Here is a 22470-nt window from a genome sequence, read left to right on the forward strand (position 1 = left end):
TCACTAGCCATATATGAGTCTGCTTGCTCTTTACTCATATTTACAGATGTTCATATTTCTTAAAATTTGTGCAACTTATTTCTATTCTGATAAGTCCAATTGATCTAAAGCCGTTTTGGGTATGCTTCTGCTAATATTTGTTAACTCTCATATACTTACATACTTAGTGATTTTTTACTTTGAGCTATTAATTTTCTTGGAATTACATCTATGAAAATACTTTGAACTCTGAAATGAAGGTGGGTTTCTCCAGAGAGCACTTTCATCTGCTTCTGTCAGGTATCTAGGACAGAGCTATTCAAATTGAGGTACATGGACTGGTGTCAGTTTGCAAATGACAGCAAGATAAGATTTCCCCACAATGTAAATCAACTACAGCATTATGCATATTGTTTCCTTCATTTATCATTTATTTCATAGCAATACTTTCAGTGAAACTGTGAATTGATTTATAAAGTGCCACAAGCTCCTTATCTCATACCTAACTTGTGACAAGTGATTTATGGACTAACTATATTGAATTGCATTAGCCTATTGAATTGACTATATTGAGTATCTCTTTAAACTCAGTTCCCATTTGAGATTTTTCAGGTATTTCAAGTAGTGTGAAATTGGACTGCACTAGACATTCCAGTGTTAACTATCTTATAGTTATGAATTTCTTTGAGGAGATTAAAATAACTCTATCCTTTCTATTCAATGCCAAGTTTTAGACATACAACTTTCTTTGCATTATTGTGGGATAATGGTTGTTTGAATTTTTACTTTTGTATTAATGGTATATTTCTTTGGGTGCACCCACCTTATATGGGAATCTCTTGATCGGGTCCTCATTCCCGATCCCTGAGTCCCATGAAGCTAAAAAATATCTATGCTCATTTGTCTCAGTTTGACAAATGACTGCAGTACCGAACCAGGTTAACTGTTGTGCTACCTTGCTGTGTTCTTTTTCATTTAGTGTTTGTTTTGAATAGTATTTGCTTTTAAAGAAAACCAACTAGTTGATGCATTTGAGCAAATTTATAAAATATTTTATCCAGCATTTTTAGTTGCTAGTTTGGGCAGTTAGTCCTCCATGTATGATCTCAAGATAATGTTTAGTTTCTTTTTTGAATTCTTTCATAAGTTTCATTTGCTACACTTCCCCCTAATTCATCCATCGTCAATGGGGTATGTGTCTCTAGATACATTGTTTTTTAAATGTAGGTGAAGATCTACACTTATATGGATTTTTTCCAATATAGGTTAATAAAAATATTCCTAAAAAATAAAGAAATAAAAATATGTATGGGGAGTTTCTTTTTCTTTTTTTGTTATGTTGTTTACAAGGCAATTACTTAAAGTGCAGGGCTGAATAGCTAAGTAACACCATGTATTTACTTTTAATAGCCTGAAGATACTGGAATAATAAGAAATTTCTTTTGTTATTTCCCTTCAGTTCTCAGAAACACGATGGCAGTGGGTGAAGGAAGAAGCAGCACTACAATTACCAGGTTTATCCTATTGGGATACTCTGAATTTCCAAAACTTGAAGTCATCCTTTTTCCTAGGCATCTCCCTCGTGACAGTGTTCTGGAATGTCAACCTCATCACTCTGATCAAGATGGACTCCTACCTGCACACACCCATGTATTTCTTTATCAATAAACTTGCCTTCTTAGATATTTGTTATGTTTCCTCCACAGCTTCCAAGATGCTCTCAGATTTCTTCAAGAAGCAGAAATACATCTCCTTTGTAGGGGGCACCATGCAGTACTTCTTCTTTACCCTGAGTCTGACTGAGTGCTTTTTCTTAGTAGCTATGGCTTGTGACCGATATGCTGCCATTTTTTTTAAATTTATATATGAAATTTATTGTCAAATTGGTTTCCATACAACACCCAGTGCTCATCCCAAAAGGTGCCCTCCTCAATACCCATCACCCACCCTCTCCTCCTTCCCACCCCCCATCAACCCTCAGTTTGCTCTCAGTTCTCAACAGTCTCTTATGCTTTGGCTCTCTCCCACTCTAGCCTCTTTTTTTTTTTTCCTTCCCCTCCCCCATGGGTTCCTGTTAAGTTTCTCAGGATCCACATAAGAGTGAAACCATATGGTATCTGTCTTTCTCTGTATGGCTTATTTCACTTAGCATCACACTCTCCAGTTCCATCCACGTTGCTACAAAAGGCCATATTTCATTTTTTCTCATTGCCACGTAGTATTCCATTGTGTATATAAACCACAATTTCTTTATCCATTCATCAGTTGATGGACATTTAGGCTCTTTCCATAATTTGGCTATTGTTGAGAGTGCTGCTATGAACATTGGGGTACAAGTGCCCCTATGCATCAGTACTCCTGTGTCCCTTGGATAAATTCCTAGCAGTGCTATTGCTGGGTCATAGGGTAGGTCTATTTTTAATTTTCTGAGGAACCTCCACACTGCTTTCCAGAGTGGCTGCACCAATTTGCATTCCCACCAACAGTGCAAGAGGGTTCCCGTTTCTCCACATCCTCTCCAGCATCTATAGTCTCCTGATTTGTTCATTTTGGCCACTCGGACTGGCGTGAGGTGATATCTGAGTGTGGTTTTGATTTGTATTTCCCTGATGAGGAGCGACGCTGAACATCTTTTCATGTGCTTGTTGGCCATCCGGATGTCTTCTTTAGAGAAGTGTCTATTCATGTTTTCTGCCCATTTCTTCACTGGGTTATTTGCTTTTCGGGTGTGGAGTTTGGTGAGCTCTTTATAGATTTTGGATACTAGCCCTTTGTCCGATATGTCATTTGCAAATATCTTTTCCCATTCCGTTGGTTGCCTTTTCGTTTTGTTGGTTGTTTCCTTTGCTGTGCAGAAGCTTTTTATCTTCATGAGGTCCCAGTAATTCACTTTTGCTTTTAATTCCCTTGCCTTTGGGGATGTGTCGAGTAAGAGATTGCTACGGCTGAGGTCAGAGAGGTCTTTTCCTGCTTTCTCCTCTAGGGTTTTGATGGTTTCCTGTCTCACATTCAGGTCCTTTATCCATTTTGAGTTTATTTTTGTGAATGGTGTGAGAAAGTGGTCTAGTTTCAGCCTTCTGCATGTTGCTGTCCAGTTCTCCCAGCACCATTTGTTAAAGAGACTGTCTTTTTTCCATTGGATGTTCTTTCCTGATTTGTCAAGGATGAGTTGGCCATACGTTTGTGGGTCTAGTTGTGGGGTTTCTATTCTATTCCATTGGTCTATGTGTCTGTTTTTGTGCCAATACCATGCTGTCTTGATGATGACAGCTTTGTAGTAGAGGCTAAAGTCTGGGATTGTGATGCCTCCTGCTTTGGTCTTCTTCTTCAAAATTCCTTTGGCTATTCGGGGCCTTTTGTGGTTCCATATGAATTTTAGGATTGCTTGTTCTAGTTTCGAGAAGAATGCTGGTGCAATTTTGATTGGGATTGCATTGAATGTGTAGATAGCTTTGGGTAGTATTGACATTTTGACAATATTTATTTTTCCAATCCATGAGCATGGAATGTCTTTCCATTTCTTTAAATCTTCTTCAATTACCTTCATAAGCTTTCTATAGTTTTCAGCATACAGATCCTTTACATCTTTGGTTAGATTTATTCCTAGGTATTTTATGCTTCTTGGTGCAATTGTGAATGGGATCAGTTTCCTTATTTGTCTTTCTGTTACTTCATTGTTAGTGTATAAGAATGCAACTGATTTCTGTACATTGATTTTGTATCCTGCAACTTTGCTGAATTCATGTATCAGTTCTAGCAGACTTTTGGTGGAGTCTGTCGGATTTTCCATGTATAATATCATGTCATCTGCAAAAAGCGAAAGCTTGACTTCATCTTTGCCAATTTGGATGCCTTTGATTTCCTTTTGTTGTCTGATTGCTGATGCTAGAACTTCCAGCACTATGTTAAACAACAGCGGTGAGAGTGGGCATCCCTGTCATGTTCCTGATCTCAGGGAAAAAGCTCTCAGTTTTTCCCCGTTGAGGATGATGTTAGCTGTGGGCTTTTCATAAATGGCTTTTATGATCTTTAAGTATGTTCCTTCTATCCTGACTTTCTCGAGGGTTTTTATTAAGAAAGGGTGCTGGATTTTGTCAAAGGCCTTTTCTGCATCGATTGACAGGATCATATGGTTTTTCTCTTTTTTTTTTTGTTAATGTGATGTATCACGTTGATTGATTTGCGAATGTTGAACCAGCCCTGCATCCCAGGAATGAATCCCACTTGATCATGGTGAACAATTCTTTTTATATGCCGTTGAATTCGATTTGCTAGTATCTTCTTGAGAATTTTGGCATCCATATTCATCAGGGATATTGGCCTGTAGTTCTCTTTTTTTACTGGGTCTCTGTCTGGTTTAGGAATCAAAGTAATACTGGCTTCATAGAATGAGTCTGGAAGTTTTCCTTCCCTTTCTATTTCTTGGAATAGCTTGAGAAGGATAGGTATTATCTCTGCTTTAAACGTCTGGTAGAACTCCCCTGGGAAGCCATCTGGTCCTGGACTCTTATTTGTTGGGAGATTTTTGATAACCGATTCAATTTCTTCGCTGGTGATGGGTCTGTTCAAGTTTCTATTTCCTCCTGATTGAGTTTTGGAAGAGTGTGGGTGTTCAGGAATTTGTCCATTTCTTCCAGGTTGTCCAATTTGTTGCCATATAATTTTTCATAGTATTCCCTAATAATTGTTTGTATCTCTGAGGGATTGGTTGTAATAATTCCATTTTCATTCATGATTTTATCTATTTGGGTCATCTCCCGTTTCTTTTTGAGAAGCCTGGCTAGAGGTTTGTCAATTTTGTTTATTTTTTCAAAAAACCAACTCTTGGTTTTGTTGATCTGCTCTACAGTTTTTTTAGATTCTATATTGTTTATTTCTGCTCTGATCCTTATTATTTCTCTTCTTCTGCTGGGTTTAGGCTGCCTTTGCTATTCTGCTTCTATTTCCTTTAGGTGTGCTGTTAGATTTTGTATTTGGGATTTTTCTTGTTTCTTGAGGTAGGCCTGGATTGCAATGTATTTTCCTCTCAGGACTGCCTTCGCTGCATCCCAAAGCGTTTGGATTGTTGTATTTTCATTTTCGTTTGTTTCCATATATTTTTTAATTTCTTCTCGAATTGCCTGGTTGACCCACTCATTCGTTAGTAGGGTGTTCTTTAACCTCCATGCTTTTGGAGGTTTTCCAGACTTTTTTCTGTGGTTGATTTCAAGCTTCATAGCATTGTGGTCTGAAAGTATGCATGGTATGATTTCAATTCTTGTAAACTTATGAAGGGCTGTTTTGTGACCCAGTATATGATCTATCTTGGAGAATGTTCCATGTGCACTCGAGAAGAAAGTATATTCTGTTGCTTTGGGATGCAGAGTTCTAAATATATCTGTCAAGTCCATCTGATCCAATGTCTCATTCAGGGCCCTTGTTTCTTTATTGACCGTGTGTCTAGATGATCTATCCATTTCTGTAAGTGGGGTGTTAAAGTCCCCTGCAATTACCACATTCTTCTCAATAAGGTTGCTTGTGTTTATGAGTAATTGTTTTATATATTTGGGCGCTCCGGTATTCGGCGCATAGACATTTATAATTGTTAGCTCTTCCTGATGGATAGACCCTGTCACTATTATATAATGTCCTTCTTCATCTCTTGTTACAGCCTTTAATTTAAAGTCTAGTTTGTCTGATATAAGTATGGCTACTCCAGCTTTCTTTTGGCTTCCAGTAGCATGATAAATAGTTCTCCATCCCCTCACTCTCAATCTAAAGGTGTCCTCAGGTCTAAAATGAGTCTCTTGTAGACAGCAAATAGATGGGTCTTGTTTTTTTGTCCATTCTGATACCCTATGTCTTTTGGTTGGTGCATTTAATCCATTTACATTCAGTGTTATTATAGAAAGATATGGGTTTAGAGTCATTGTGATGTCTGTATGTTTTATGCTTGTAGTGATGTCTCTGGTACTTTGTCTCACAGGGTCCCCCTTAGGATCTCTTGTAGGGCTGGGTTAGTGGTGACAAATTCCTTCAGTTTTTGTTTGTTTGGGAAGACCTTTATCTCTCCTTCTATTCTAAATGACAGGCTTGCTGGATAAAGGATTCTCAGCTGCATACTTTTTCTGTCTAGCAAACTGAAAATCTCGTGCCAACTCTTTCTGGCCTGCCAAGTTTCAAAAGAGAGATCAGTCACGAGTCTTATAGGTCTCCCTTTATATGTGAGGGCACGTTTACCCCTTGCTGCTTTCAGAATTTTCTCTTTATCCTTGTATTTTGCCAGTTTCACTATGATATGTCGTGCAGAAGATCGATTCAAGTTACGTCTGAAGGGAGTTCTCTGTGCCTCTTGGATTTCAATGCCTTTTTCCTTCCCCAGTTCAGGGAAGTTCTCAGCTATTATTTCTTCAAGTACCCCTTCAGCACCTTTCCCTCTCTCTTCCTCCTCTGGGATACCAATTATGCGTATATTATTTCTTTTTAGTGTATCACTTAGCTCTCTAATTTTCCCCTAATACTCCTGGATTTTTTTATCTCTCTTTTTCTCAGCTTCCTCTTTTTCCATAACTTTATCTTCTAGTTCACCTATTCTCTCCTCTGCCTCTTCAATCCGAGCTGTGGTGGTTTCCATTTTGTTATGCATTTCGTTTAAAGCGTTTTTCAGCTCCTCGTGACTGTTCCTTAGTCCCTTGATCTCTGTAGCAAGAGATTCTCTGCTGTCAGCTATACTGTTTTCAAGCCCAGCGATTAATTTTATGACTATTATTCTAAATTCACTTTCTGTTATATTATTTAAATCCTTTTTGATCAGCTCATTAGCTGTTGTTATTTCCTGGAGATTCTTCTGAGGGGAATTCTTCCGCTTGGTCATTTTAGATAGTCCCTGGCATGGTGAGGACCTGCAGGGCACTTCCCCTGTGCTGTGGTGTATATCTGGAGTTGGTGGGCGGAGCCGCAGTCAGACCTGATGTCTGCCCCCAGCCTACTGCTGGGGCCACAGTCAGACTGGTGGGTGCCTTCTCTTCCCCTCTCCTAGGGGCGGGATTCACTGTGGGGTGGGGTGGCCTGTCTGGGCTACTTGCACACTGCCAGGCTTGTGATAATGGGGATCTGGCGTCTTAGCTGGGGTGGGTAGGCAAGGTGCGCAGGGCCAGGAGGGGCAGGCTTAGCTTGCTTCTCCTTAGGTGATCCACTTCAGGAGGGGCCCTGTGGCAGCAGCAGGGAGTCAGATCCGCTGCCGGAGGTTTGGCTCCGCAGAAGCGCAGAGTTGGGTGTTTGCGCTGAGCGAGCAAGTTCCCTGGCAGGAACTGGTTCTCTTTGGGATTTTGGCTGGGGGATGGGCGGGGAAGATGGCGCTGGCGAGCACCTTTGTTCCCCACCAAACTGAGCTCTGTCGTCCGGGGGCTCAGCAGCTTTCCTTCCCTTTGTCCTCCAGCCTTCCCGCTTTCTGAGCAGAGCTGTTAACTTATGCCCTCCCAGCCGCTAAGTCGCGCTTGCTGTCGGAACACAGTCCGTCAGGCTCCTCCGCATTTTGCAAGCCAGACTCGGGGGCTCTGCTTGGCCGGCGAGCCGCCCCTCCGCCCCGGCTCCCTCCCGCCAGTCCGTGGAGCGCGCACCGCCTCGCCGCCCTTCCTACCCTCTTCCGTGGGCCTCTCGTCTGCGCTTGGCTCCGGCGACTCCGTTCTGCTAATCCTCTGGTGGTTTTCTGGGTTATTTAGGCAGGTGTAGGTGGAATCTAAGTGATCAGCAGGACGCGCGGTGAGCCCAGCGTTCTCCTACGCCGCCATCTTCTGTGTCCGATATGCTGCCATTTGTAAGCCTCTGTTTTACACCGCCATCATATCTCCCACCCTCTGTGTGCAGATGGTTGTGAGATCTCGTGTAACTGGATTCTTGGGCTCATTTATCCAACTGTGTGCCTTATTTCAGCTTCATTTCTGTGGGCCAAATGTCATCAGCCATTTCTTTTGTGATCTTCCCCAGCTACTGATCATATTCTGCTCTGATACCTTTTCCTTTCAAATCAGGACCTCTGTGCTCACAGTGATCTTTGGACTCACATCTGTCTTGGTTATCATGATATTCTATGGTTATATTGCTGCCACCATTCTGAGATCACTTTATCTGAAGGCAGGTGCAAGGCCTTCAACTTCTGTGCTTCTCACCTGATAGCTGTGACTCTCTTTTATGGCTCACGCACCTTGGTCTATTTGTGCCCTACTTCTGATGATTTTCTGAGCCAAAACAAGCTGACCTCTGTTGTATACACTGTGGTGATTTAAATCTATTGATCTGCAATGTAAGGAACACGGAAATCAAAGATGCCTTAAACAGATGGGAAAAGAGAATATTTTCATGGAATTATTGGTGCCTTTTAGGGCTTAGGACACAAAATACGCAGAATAGTGTATGAAAAACAGCTATAATAGTACTTACAAGCCTTGTAATATATTGTGTAACTTTTCACAAATATCTGCTTTCCCTCTATTCCCTGAGAGAGGATTGTATTTCATCCCTTTGAAGTCAGGTTTGGGCATGTGACTTGTTATGGCAAATGAAAATGTGAACAGATGTGACATATCCCACTTCTAGGTAGAGATTATATATGTGTGATTTTTTACCTTTTTTATTCCCAGTGGTCTAATCAGTGGCTGACTTGTAAGGAATAAGATGGTGGTGCAAGAGAAGAGCCCCCAGCTGACATAAGAGAAACATGTGTTGTTAGCAAAAAATAAGTCTGCTTTGGATTATTTGCTACTGTAACATACTCAGTCCATCATAACTGTTACAGAAATCTGTACAGGTGGTAGTACGCTATTAAAAAAAATCAGTGTTAACATTTGTAAGTTTCTTTAGGGCCAGGAAATAGGTGTTAAGCAATATATTATTGACAACTGGGAGGATAGTAATTTATATTTGGCACAATAAAAGGTTTGGAACGACGGCACTTGTGATAACTTTGAAGGGAGATTATGTGGGAAAATGGAATGCTTGTACCATGAATTGGTTGCTATTAGATGAATTTAACAAGGTTCTACCAGAAGGAGAAAAACTCACAAGACAACTGGCCAGTTTTCACGGAAGAAATGAAAGAGAATATAGAGAGTCAAGAAATTTGGAGACTTGAGAGGAGCTAAGATGGCAGCATAAGTAGGAGGACCCTAGGCTTGTCTCATCCCTCAAACACAGCTAGATAACTATCAAATTATTCTGAATACCCAAGAAATCAACCTGAGGACTGACAGAACAAACTGCAGAAGAGGCTACATAGAGGGAGGTAGGAAGTGCAGAGACATGGTTTGGGGGAGAAACAGATCATGGGTGCTGCAGAGAGGAGGGAGCCCAGGTCACAGAGAAGGGTGAGAGAGAGAGGAGCACATAGGGGGATGCACAAAGACAATGCTTCCCCAAAGCCATTGGCTGGGAAAAATGAGAGGGGCTGATTTTCATGAGTTTTTGCAAAAACTCAAAACACTGGAGTTTTAGAGGTGGAGTTCATGGCTGGGTTAGAGCCCTGAAGGTACTGCCCTACTCCTGGAGAGAAGGCATTCAAGCAGCCTGGGGTAGACTGTGTAATCTGAGGATGACCTGTGGTGCATGGGGAGAGACAGTTTGCTCTTCCTGGAGTGCATCTGTGAGAGGTGGCATTCACAGAGATGCCACTCCAGGGACAAAAAGCTAGGGAGCACCATAGGGAAGCATAGCCACAGAGACACCTGCTGGTGGTGGCTAACCCAGACGCTGGTTCTTTAGAGTGCTTTGCTCCGAATCCCATGCCTCTGTGCTCTGGCACGACTGCCCTTCTGGGTCAAATCTGCATCAGTCCCAGCATGGCAAGACACTCCCCCAGAAGACCTGCCACACCAGGTCCCTAAAATTTGGAGTTTTAAAAGTCAGGAGGCTTGTCTGGGATAGAGCCCAAAGTGCACTGCACTGCTATAGGCAGGCAAGCAACATGAATACAGCATGAAAACAGCCATCTAAAAACTGCCCGGGATGCACGAGGGGAAATTATTCGCTTTTCTGGCAGTGCCTCCCTGAGAGCAGCAAGCATAGAGATCCCTCTTCAGGGACAAAGGAGCTGGCTGGCACCATTTCCTTCCCCCATCATCGTAAACCAGCTTGCATAATCAGCACAGTGCCAACACTGGCTGCCTAACCTGCTTACACCAACTCCCACCCCCCTGTGCTCTTTTGGTGCTGCTTTTCTTGGGCAAGTGTGCCTAAGTCCAAGTGCAGTGGAACCTTTCCTCAGAAAACCAGCACAAATCCCCACCTGCACCATGTCTACCAACCAGAGAGTTCTGCAAGGCTTCAGTTCTAGTGGAAGTAGCATCAGGTCTTATTTAACAAGCAGACTAGAGCACACCTGGTTAAAACTCACCACACTGTGGCCAAGGTCTAAACACTGCCCACTGCAGGCAAGGAGAGTCTCTTCAGACAACTGGCCTGAAGGATAGGGCAGCCAAAACTTAGCCAAAAATGCAGCACATACTAGAGACATTCTTGAAGTGCCAGCCCCTGAACACTATACGACTTCTTCATAAAGCCATTACTATTAGGAACAGGAAGCATAACAGGCTTTTCCAAGACTTAGAAAAAATGCCAAGATAGAGGAATTCATCCCAAAAGAAAGACCAAGAAAAGGTTGTGGTCAGAGATCTAATTGAAACAGGTATAAATAATTAATATGCCTGATGGAGAATTTAAAGCAATAATCATAAGGATACTCACTGGGCTTGAGAAAAGCATGGAATACATCAGAGAAATCCTTACAGCAGAGATAAAAGAGTGAAAAAAATCAAATGAAAATGTAGTAACAGATTTGAAGCAGACTAGATGTAATGACCACAAGAATGGAAGACAGAGAAACAATTAAATGTTATAGAAGATAGAGTAATTGAAAATAATGAAGCTGAGTAAAAGAGAGAAAGAATTATGGATCACAGGCATAGACCTAGGGACTCCACGAAATGTAATAACATTTGTATCATAGGAGTCCTAGAAGGAGAAGAGAGAGAAAAGGAGGCAGAAGGTTTATTTGAGGAAGTAATAGCTGAAATCTTCCCTAATCTTGGGAAGGAAACAGACTTCCAAATCCAGGAGGCATAGAGAACTTACATCAAAATCAACAAAAGCAGGCCAACACTAAGACATATTGTAATTACACTTGCAAAATAAAGCCATAAAGAAAAAATTCTTAAAAGCAGCAATACAAAAGAAGTCCCTAACTTACAAGGGGAGACACAACTATATGGATAACTCCTCTTTGACAAAGCAGGAAAGAATATCCAATGGAAAAAGAGTCTCCTCAACAAATGGTGTTGGAAAGCTGGACAACAACATGCAGAATAATGAAACTGGACCACTTTCTTACACCATGCACAAAAATAAATTCAAAACGGATGAAAGACCTAAATGTGAGACAGGAAACCATCAAAATCCTCGAGGAGAATACAGGCAGCAACCTCTTGTACATCAGTCGTAGCAACTTCTTACTAGATATGTCTCCTGAGGAAAGGGAAACAAAGGCAAAAATAAACTATTGTGACTTTATCAGAATAAAAAGCTTCTGCACAGTGAAGGAATCAACAAAACTAAATCAACAAAACTAAAAGGCAACCTTTGGAATAGGAGAAGATATTTTCAAATGACACATATGATAAAGGGTTAGTATCCCATTATCAGATGTTAGTATCCAAAATTTATAAAGAACTTATCAAACTCAACACCCAAAAAAACAAATAATCCAGTTAAAAAATGGACAGAAGACATGAACAGATATTTTTCCAAAGAAGACATCCAAATGACTAACAGACACATGAAAAGATGCTCAACCTTACTCATCATCAGGGAAATACAAATCAAAACTACATTGGGATATCACCTCACATCAGTCAGAATGCCTAAAATTAATAACACAGGAAACAACAGGTGTTGGTAAGGACGTGGAGAAAGAGGAACCCTGTTGCACTGTTGGCAATGCAAACTGGTACAGCCACTCTGGAGAACAGTATGGACTTTCCTCAAAAAATTAAAAATAGAACTACCCTACAACCCAGCAATTACACTATTAGGTATTTACCCAAAGGATACAAAAATACTAATTTGAATGGATACATGCATCCTGGTGCATTATCAACAATAGCCAAATTATGGAAAGAGCCCAAAGGTCTATGGAATAATGAATGGATAAAGAAGATATGGTTTGTATATGCAATGGGATATTACCCAGCCATCAAAAAGAATGAAATCTTGCCATTTGCAATGACATGGATGGAGCTAGAGTGTATCATGCTAAGTGAAATAAGTCAGTCAGAGAAAGACAAATGTCATATGATTTCACTAAGATGGAATTTTGGAAGCACAACAGATGAAAGGGGGGAAAAAAAGAGAGGCAAACCAAGAAACAGACTCTTAACTATAGAGAACAAACTGAGGGTTGATGGAGGGAGGTGGATGGGGAATGGGTTGAAAAGGTGATGGGTGTTATGGAGGTCACTTGTGATGAGCACTGGGTGTTGTATGTAAAGGATAAATCGCTAAATTCTGCACATCTGAAACTAATATTACTAGTATGTTAACTAACTGGAATTTAAATTAAAACTTGGAGAAAAGATGGGGCGCCTGGGTGGTGCAGTCGGTTAGGCGTCCGACTTCAGCCAGGTCACGATCTCGCGGTCTGGGAGTTCGAGCCCCGCGTCAGGTTCTGGGCTGATGGCTCGGAGCCTGGAGCCTGTTTCCGATTCTGTGTCTCCCTCTCTCTCTGCCCCTCCCCCGTTCATGCTCTGTCTCTCTCTGTCCCAAAAAATAAATAAAAACGTTGAAAAAAAATTAAAAAAAAAAAAAACTTGGAGAAAAGAAAAAAATAAGTTTTGGAGACTTACACAACTAGAGGAGAAAACTGATTTCTATCTCTAACCAGTAAAGATAGAAATTAGAAGGACCCCCCAAAAAAAAGAGGGGGCAATAAAGCCCAGCCTTGACCATATCAAGGATGTGGTTATCACCCCCCATTGTCTTAAAGTCTAAGTGATTGAAGGTTATGCTCAGTAAATCTTTTTAATTTGACAAAATGGTCCACGTAAAAGAAATTTAGGGACTTAGAGTGTGATTCTCACAGAGAAGCCTGATACGACTAAGATATTTTATATATATGATATATATGAAATATATAGAGAGATAAAGACAGAGATATCTAGAAAAGAATTGTGAATATGGCTATTGATCTGGGGAGCTGACCTAAATAAGAAAATAAGTCAAATATTAGTCTGGACTAGCAGAAAGTTGGCTCTTTGAGACTTAAAAGAATTTTTGGGCCATCAATTTTCAGTGTCCAGGAAGCAATCTGAGATAGCTGATCAGACACTCCCAAGGAGGAGACATTCTTCAATTTACTGTTCAAATGTGGCCAAAGAGGAGAAATATCAAAGTAAGGACTTTACAGAAAGTGGAATTAAGTGTCATGGAAAATAATGGACTAAGAAGAATGGATGTAGTGGTCCCTAGTCATGGAATAGTGCACTCCCACTCTGAGGGTTCCTCATAAGATCGGCTTAGAATAGGGATTGCTATAGTCTGGTGAGTGCTATATGTCTCTTCCTCCTTAACTTTCAAAAGAAGTGTGTGTATTGCCATTTCTTGATCCACATTTCACCATTGCATATCTGGTATTCAGATTAACAGATTAAGTTTACAGATTAATTTGTTTAGTTCACATGTTTCTAAACCAAGAACCATACAGACATTATTAAGAGACTTCTAGGAATCCCTCAAAGATCCATTCCTGACCAGAGAAGATACTAAGACAAATACAACTGATTAGCATCTAGAGTATATAACAGACTCCTATAAATAAAAAAGACAAATGTCTGAGTTAATATGGGCTAAGTAAGTCAATAGAAATTTCATAAGGAAGTACAAATGGTCTTGAAACATGTTAAAGGATTTAAATCTCATTAATTATAGAGCAATATAATTTCACACCTACCATTTAACTAAAAACTAACAAGTAGGACAAAGTCAAGTGTTGACAAGAATGTGTAGTAATAGAGTGGAAAGCAGACTGTTACTGCCCAAGAAAGTGTCCCTAAAGGACAGTGGTGAAGGGAAATCCTCCTAGTGGTCAGAGTCCCAAGAAGCACACCTGGTTGTCCAATTTACATTGAGGGAAAAAGCTCCTGGGTTAAAGATACACATGGGCTCTTAAGCAGTGTCAGATAGCTTGACTGGTTGGTCAGGAGCCTGGAAAGAGCAATATTGGAAGACCAGGGACAAGAACGTCCAGGGAAGAAGTATATGGATGAACCTATGGGCATGAAACACAGATCTTTTTGTCACGTTAATACTCACCAGAAAGCATCCATTCCAGTGGGACTTCTCATACTTAGATGGACGGATTGACAAGGACTGGATGTCACCCAGCCTCTCTCTTTGTATATTACAGTTCATGGCCATCATGAACAGCGAGTGACCATGGTGGAATGGTTGAAGGCACTGCTCAAGTTCTTTCTCATCAAGGCCAAATTACTGACACAACTGAATGTCCATTGTGCTAGGAAAAAAGTAAAGCCAGAACCATCAATAGTACTCAAGAACACCAGCCAACCACTTGGTGGTAGGTATATAATAGTGAACTCTACCACCTTGGAAGGAAGAGTGATTTATGCCTACTTAAATTGACACATTCTATAGCTAAAGGCCTGCCTTCCATGCATGCACTATCTCTGCCAGTACCACCATGTAAGGCTTGCAGAACACCCAGTCTATCCCATATGACATTACCTCAGTTAAAATGATACAGTTTATGGCAAAGAAGGTGAACTAATGGGAGTATGATCATGAGATTTATTGATATTTTATTGTATGTCTTTATACAGAAATATATGGTTTAATAGCTGAATTAAGGTGTCAGCTAGAAAATTCCTGATAGGTTAAGGCACTATCTTCTAGGAAGCTGTATGTGAACTAAGTAAACAAGTGATATATAGTGCTTTTCCCAAGTACCTTAAGTATATGGCTCCAGGAACCAAAGAATGGAATAAGATTTTCACCCCTTCGCTGTGATTCCAAGTGACGCACTTTTACAATTTGTGCTTTTGTTTCCCTATAAACTTAAGTTCTACCAAGTTAGAGGCTCTAGATCCCAGGTAGAATCACTCTGTCAGGGGACACAGAAGGACTCCAATGAATTTGAGACTTTCACCTGATGCTAATAGACCATCAGGCAAAGAAAGAACTTACTGTATGGCGAGGATAATTGACCTGATTATCATGGGGAGTTACGGTTGCTGCTACACAGTCAGGTAGAAGGAGTGTGTCTGGAGCCCAGAGAATTCACCGGGGCATCTTTTGATGCCCAGGAGAACAGTTAATGGGCAATTGCAGCAACCAAGAACTATTAAGAGCAAAGAAACTAAGCACTCAGATTCTTCAGGGATGTAGTTGTGGGTTAATTCTCTGAACAGGAAGCCTAGACCATCTGAAATAATGGCTGAGAGTGAGGGAAGTCTGAAATTAGTAGTGGAGAGATAAGATTAATCTGCTGGGACCTCAGAACTAGCTACTTGTCAAGGAAGAAACTTGCTTCATTAGCCCTATTGACTGTACCTCTCCTCTTGGGAGGAACTGATGGCATTTTGTTCTCACAAAATTGGAGCCTCTATATTGTAGTATTAGAGGTACAATGGAGGGCATGAACAAATCTGAGTGGTGCAAAGGGTTATCTATATCAGATACATCTTATCCAACCGTTAGGATCCTCTTAACCTCACCTGTTTCTGGGCTTTTTGTTGTTGTTATAGCCTGTTATTGACATTACTAGCAGTCTGGAAGACCTCACACCCCATTTCACTTGGGTGTAAACCGACAGTCTCTTGCCTCATGTTCACTCCCTATTCCACACAAAATATTAACTGTATCTTTGATTTAGGTGAGAAAAAAAACGCTGATTTTTTCTTTTTCTGTTTTCTTCTGAAATATTTGAACAGGTATGTACACATTCTTTAACAAGAGCTATCTTATCACATTGCAGTGGACAATGTTAGAGTAAGAAGAGAGAACAATCATTTACATGAAAGATGCACAAGTTTAAAACTAGAAGTTAATTTAAATAATCATCAGATTATTTAACAAAGTTCTGTGAAATTTACTTGCTGGAGAGGGAAATAGAGGGAGGGAAAGGCTTTTAAAAATCCACTAAGGTGGCATGTAACAACGAGGATGAATCTGTGGGCCGTGTAACCATTTCTAATGGCTTCTCATAGGTGCTCAGAGTGCGGAGCCAGGCAAAGCCCTGCACTTATGACATGACACAGGATGAAGATATGTGCTTTCTAAATGTGGATATTGAAAACAAGTGTCCAATATTACCTACGGGATAGTCTTGCTAAAACCATCATAACTGAACCATAACTGTCAGCACAGAGCCTGATGCAGGTTTCAAACTCATGAAACCGTGAGATGATGACCTGAGCCAAGATTAAGAGTTGGCTGCTTAACTGACTGAGCCACCCAGGCGCCCCTCTCATTTTTAAAAATGGATGTAAGTTTGCTTGCACTCTTGAATGACAGGTTGGTTTGGCACCAGATTTGGGGCATCCCACTTTCTCTGCCCCCAAACTTTAATTGTTTTAAACATTTAAAAACATGACTTTTAATGTTTTAACATTTAAAACATTAAACATTTAAATATTTAAATGTTTAAACATTTAAAACCATGACTTTCTCTCTTCTGCTGTTGAATATTATATGAAGAAATGTAAAGATGGGTTGGTATTTTCCCCTGAGGTAACTTGTTATTTTTCTGATTGCTCAGAAGATATTTTTTTTAACTTTTGAAGCTTTTATTTTATTATTTTTTAAAGTGAGCTCTACTTAATGTGGGGCTCAAACTCACAACCCCAAGATCGAGAGTCACATGCTCCACCCACTGAGTCAGCCAGGTGCCTCAGATTTTTTTTTAAATCAGTGTGTGACCTTTGTTTTGACAAGTTGCATTCATTAGATTTGTGGCATTAACTCTTCATTACAGAATATATTACCGAATTTTTTTTTCAGTACCATTCCTTTCCTTTATTTTGGTTTGCTTTCTTTAGGGACAAGAGTGCTCTGTCTTCTACCGGTGTTACAGTCTCATTAATCCTTTCAGCTCTTTCAATCTTTTACTTCCCTTTTAAAAAGCCTATTCCTTCTGTCTTTGACTTTGTTTTCAGCAGTATATTGTCTCCTTTTTTTTTTTTTTTTTTTTTTGCTGCCTCCAACTTGAACTTAATCTCTGTGATAGTGATTTTTTTCATTAAATTGATTTTCAACATTATTTTTATATGTTGATTTTGCTAAACTCTCATTACTTCCAATGAGTTACCTGTACAGTCTTTTTTATTTTCTACATAGACATTCAGATCATGTGGGAATAATGCTTAATTCTCATATTGCTATTTAGTTTCTTTTGGATTTTCTACAAAAGTAACCAGATTCCATGGAGGTAAGAAAAATATAATTTCTTTCTTATCCTCAAAAGCTGAAATTCTCATAGCTGTTGCTAGCAATGTAAAATGGTACAATCAAGTGAACTATATGGTATATGAATTATATCTCAATAAAACTTTTAAAAATTATGCACTGGGAAAGCAATTTGACAATTTCTTTTGAAGTTAAACGCACAGTTACCATATAATCCACCAACTCAACTGCAAAGTACTTACCCCCCCCACCACCAAATGAAAGCATATGTCTACACCATGATTTGCTCACAAAAATTCATAAAAGGTTTCTTTATAATAGCTACAAATTAGAAACAATTCAAATATCCATCAACAGGTGAATGAATACATTGTGGTATATATGTATAATTAAATATTACTCAGCCATTAAAAGAAACAAACTATTGATGAGCACAATTACATGGGTGAATTTCAGAAAGATTTTGTTGAACAAATGAAACCCAACATAAAAGAGTACATACGATTTGATTTCATTTTGAAAATCTAGTGAAGGTCCCCTAATATAGAGTGACAGAAAGCAGATTGGTGGTTGCCTAAGACAAGGGGTTAGGAGAGAGGAATTATATTTTAAAAAGGCAGAAAAGAATATTTTGTAAGGAAGAAAATATCCTATGTCTTGATTGTGGTGGTGGCAAATGGATGAGCAAATTTGTCGACCTTATAAAATTGATATATTTTATTGTTTGTAAATTATACTTCTCTAAAGTTGACCTTTTATTTTTATTTATTTTTGAGAGAGAGAGAGAGAGAGAGAGCAAGGGAGGAGCAGAGAGAGAGGAAGAGAGAGAATCCCAAGCAGGCTGTATGCTGTCAGCACATAGCCTGATGCAGGGCTGGATCTCATGAATTGTGCGATCATGACCTGAGCCAAAATCAAGAGTCAGATATTTAACCAGCTGAGCCACCCAGGGGCCCAAAGTTGACTTTTGAAATAGATTGTTTTTGTGCCCTTGTTACACTAGCTAGAATCTTTAAGGCAAAGATTAATAAAATATGTGACGGTGAGCTTTATTTCCTTGCTTTGACCCTTATGATAATTCTTTCATTATTTTACCATTAAAAATTTAATTTACTGAGTTTGGTTGTAAGATATCCTTGACAAGTTTAAATTATTTTCCTTATTTGCTGATTTTTTAAAATCATGAATGAATTTTTTTAGTTATATCCATTTAGATGATTATATTGCTTTCTTCTTTAATCTCTTACTGTGGTAAATTACTCTAAACGATGTTCTAATATTAAGGCAATGTGCTTTTCTGAAATAACTGTCTGAAATAACTTTTCTGAAATAACACAACTTGTTCATGCTGTATTATTTTTATGTATCGTTGGATTCAGTTTGTCAAAATTCTGTTCAAGATGTTTCTAATCTATGTACATAGTTAATATGGCTATAATATTCCATTTTTATTCCATTATTGTCAACTTTTGGTATAAAGTTATGATAGTCCCACAAAATGACTTGGAAACTGATATAAGTATCTATACATTAGATTTTGTGTATAATTGGAATTACTATTTTCCTTTGTTTTTGGTAAAACTTGCTGATTAAACCATTTGGGCCTGGAGTTTTCTTCATGGGAAGACCCTTACTGTTGACACTATTTTTTAAAACACTATTTTTTAGTGTTTATTAAATATTCATATTTCCTATTCCTTTTTGAGTCACATTTGGCAAGTTACACTTTCCTAAAAATTTGTACATTTTAAGTTTTAAAAATTTATTGACATGGAAGTTTTTAGAGTGTCCTTTGTGACAACTCCAGGAGCTAGAGTTATATCCCCCTTTCCATTCCTTAAAAATAAAAAAAATTTTTTTTGCTTGATATCACCAGATATGTCACAAATCAACTCTTGATTTTCTTGTAGTACTTTAAAATTCTTTATTTAATATTTTTAAAATTTTGTTCCTTCCTACCTAAGAATTGTGGTCAGGTCATTTGTTTTCAGTCTTTTCTATCTAAGTCCATCTTTAAATACACAAGATTTAACTTACTGCAAAAAGGAAATGATATTATGTGACATGATAGAAGTGTCAGTTAAAGCTATGACGATAATCATATTGTAATATATAAATGTATCAAATCAACACACTGTACACCTTAAACTCACACAATATTATATGCCAATTATATTTCAATTAAAACATCCACAAGATTTGGTAAATAGTATTTTTAATTATATTTAAGTTACAGATGCTTTCTAATTTCTATTATAATTTATTATTTTACTTTTAAATAGTTTAAAAATATGTGATTAGTTCCAAATTATGATGTTTCTTTAATTACCAGTTTGTTACTGATTTCTAACTTAATTCCACTGTAGGCAGAGAATGTTATATGTATTGCCAACCTTTTAAACTTTAAAAGTTTTTCACAAACCAAAGGATTGCTTCAAAACTACATTACAAAGATAATAGCTAATGACACAACTTCATTCAATACTTACTATATGCATGATAGGCACTGTACATAACTGAACTAATTTAATTTCAACTGAACCTTATGAGATAGGTTCTATTATCTCTGTCTTACAGATTAAGTAACTCAGGTAGAAAGATAACAGACAACCTATTCAGAGTCATAAAACCCACAGACAGCAGAGCCACATTCCAAAGACACCTATGTGACATCTAAGGCCATGCTTTTAGTCACTAAACTATACCTAGGAGTTATAGCCCCTTCAATAATATCCTAAAATTTCTAAAGCATCTTTTAAGAATGTTATTACACTTTCCTTTGTCCTTGTAAGAGCCTGGTTGGTTAACAGTGAAAAGTGTAATTGTCCTCTTTTACATGTGGGAAAATTGATACACAGGACCATTGTAGCTATTTAGGGGCAAAGTTAACCAGGGTTATTTTTTCTAAAATGGCTCCATATTTCTCTTGGCTTTGTGTTTAGTGTGAGTAGAAGGTGTTAATAGAAATTGGGATAACAACTGAATTAAAGACTTATTCTCTTCTTTGTCTACTTATCCTAGGAATACTAATGTAATGGCTGGGGGAAGGAACAATACTATAGTTACAAAGTTCATTCTCTTGGGATTCTCTGAATTTCCAAAGCTCGCCAGTGTTCTTTTTTCAATATTCCTAGCGATCTACGTCATGACTGTGTCCTGGAACCTAGGCCTCATCACTCTCATCAGGGTGGACTCACATCTGCACACACCTATGTACTTTTTCCTCAGTAACCTGTCCTTGCTGGACATCTGCTATGTTTCCACTATAGCGCCCAAGATGCTCTCAGATTTCTTCAAGAAGCAGAAATACATCTCCTTTGTGGGGTGCACTATACAGTACTTCTTCTTCTCTAGCCTGGGTCTGACTGAGTGCTGTCTCCTGGCCGCCATGGCTTATGACCGATATGCTGCCATTTGTAATCCTCTGCTCTACACCGCCATCATGTTGCCCACCCTCTGTGTGCAGATGGTGGGGGGATCTTGTGTAATTGGATTCTGTGGCTCATTTATCCAACTGTATGCCTTACTTCAGCTTCATTTCTGTGGGCCAAATGTCATCAACCATTTCTTTTGTGATCTTCCCCAGTTGCTGATCCTATCCTGCTCTGACACCTTTTTCTTTCAAATCATGACCTCTGTGCTCACAGTGATCTTTGGGCTCACATCTGTCTTGGTTATCATGATATCCTACGGTTATATTGTTGCCACCATTCTGAAGATCACCTCAGCTGAAGGCAGGTCCAAGGCCTTCAACACCTGTGCTTCTCACCTGACAGCTGTGGCTCTCTTCTTTGGCTCAGGTATCTTTGTTTATATGTATCCTAACTCTGGTGATTCCCTGAGCCAAAACAAGTTGGCATCAGTTTTATACACTGTTCTAATCCCCATGCTAAATCCATTGATCTATAGCTTGAGGAACAAGGAAATCAAAGATGCCCTAAACAGAAGGAAGAAGAGAATCTTTTTCTGTTGTTACTAATTATGGAATTTATTTCAAATGTACAGTATAGGAAAAACTGGTGACTAAAACATTGAACCACAACTGTCCTAACTGTGGGATGAATTACAGTTGCTTCACTCTCCCAGTATAAATCCGTGACTGGCACAAGGACTAGAAAATGCATGAAAAGTAACTGGAAGCTCAACATCTCCATCCTTTATCAGTTATGAACCAATACATCAAAAGGCCAAACAATTCACACTGTTTTTGTAGCTAGTTGTGGTGGTATGGCCCTTCACCTTCAATATTCCATCTCTACCTAGTGTTCTACCTCAAGAACCAGAGATGCCAGTACTGATCAAGGCTACCAGGAGACCAGCATGTGTCTTTATGGCAACTCATTTTAGGTAAGGCAGAGATTACTATTAGTATTGAGAGATCTCTTGAAAATGAATTTCCTAAGTAATTAGGTTGGTTCTCAGATTTAACCTATTTTTTCATTTCTGGAAATAATGGATGAATTTCTTCATTTATGGATTTATCCAACGCAAGAGTAACTATACCAGATCAGATTTGTTAACTTCAAACAAAAAGAAATTTATTGTAATAAGAATGATGAACATGTCTGCCCTAGTTAAGGTTTGGTTGACTAGTTGGCTCATTAGCAATCCCTAGGAAATTCCTTGTCTGTTATTGCTATAGAGTCATCCATCTTCACTGTGAAACCAGAAAAGGGAATGAGAAACTGGCACTCTGCTGAGAAAGTGATCTAGTGCCTGGTTTTGGCATCAACAACGTCTTCATGTTACTTTTTTTTTTTTTTTTTTTTGGTATTTTAAGTAGAACAAGTCTCCATTAGGAAGTTGTTTTTCCAATAATTATCAGATGGGAAGTGGTTGGTGAAATTAGATATAAGAAGCTGAACTTCTGGTACATAAGAAAGTCTAGATTTAGCTGTTTCCCTTGTACCCTTGGTTGGATTGCTACAAGGCGTAGTGAAGTCCTGGAGAGTTGAGGCTGGGAGAGAAAGGACACTCCTGTTTTTTATCCTCAGATTCTGCTTTCCACAATCTTAGGCCATAGCCAGGAGAAATGCCTCAATATAT

At 39.0% G+C, this 22470-nt stretch overlaps 2 protein-coding genes across 2 annotated transcripts; both read left to right on the forward strand.

Annotated features, from left to right (window-relative positions):
- Positions 1 to 1445: 1445 nt before the first annotated feature.
- Positions 1446 to 8243, forward strand: LOC121043764 (olfactory receptor 1440-like). The gene is given in 3 exon segments (XM_040495761.1): positions 1446 to 1812; positions 7758 to 8071; positions 8074 to 8243. Coding segments are annotated over 3 exon segments (693 nt in total). The 5' UTR covers positions 1446 to 1603.
- A 12215-nt stretch (positions 8244 to 20458) lies between these two features.
- Positions 20459 to 21403, forward strand: LOC121043765 (olfactory receptor 1440-like). Its single transcript, XM_040495762.1, has one exon. The coding sequence runs from the start codon at positions 20459 to 20461 to the stop codon at positions 21401 to 21403; it is 945 nt and encodes a 314-aa protein (XP_040351696.1).
- The last annotated feature ends 1067 nt before the right edge of the window (positions 21404 to 22470 follow it).

The sequence above is a fragment of the Herpailurus yagouaroundi genome, unplaced genomic scaffold, assembly GCF_014898765.1.
Source record: "Herpailurus yagouaroundi ecotype Mexico unplaced genomic scaffold, PumYag 187, whole genome shotgun sequence".
Taxonomy (NCBI): domain Eukaryota; kingdom Metazoa; phylum Chordata; class Mammalia; order Carnivora; family Felidae; genus Herpailurus; species Herpailurus yagouaroundi.

What these genes read in the sequence shown, in the direction of transcription:
- LOC121043765 (XM_040495762.1), top strand. Translation starts at nt 20,459, where the DNA reads ATGGCTGGGGGAAGGAACAATACTATAGTTACAAAGTTCATTCTCTTG.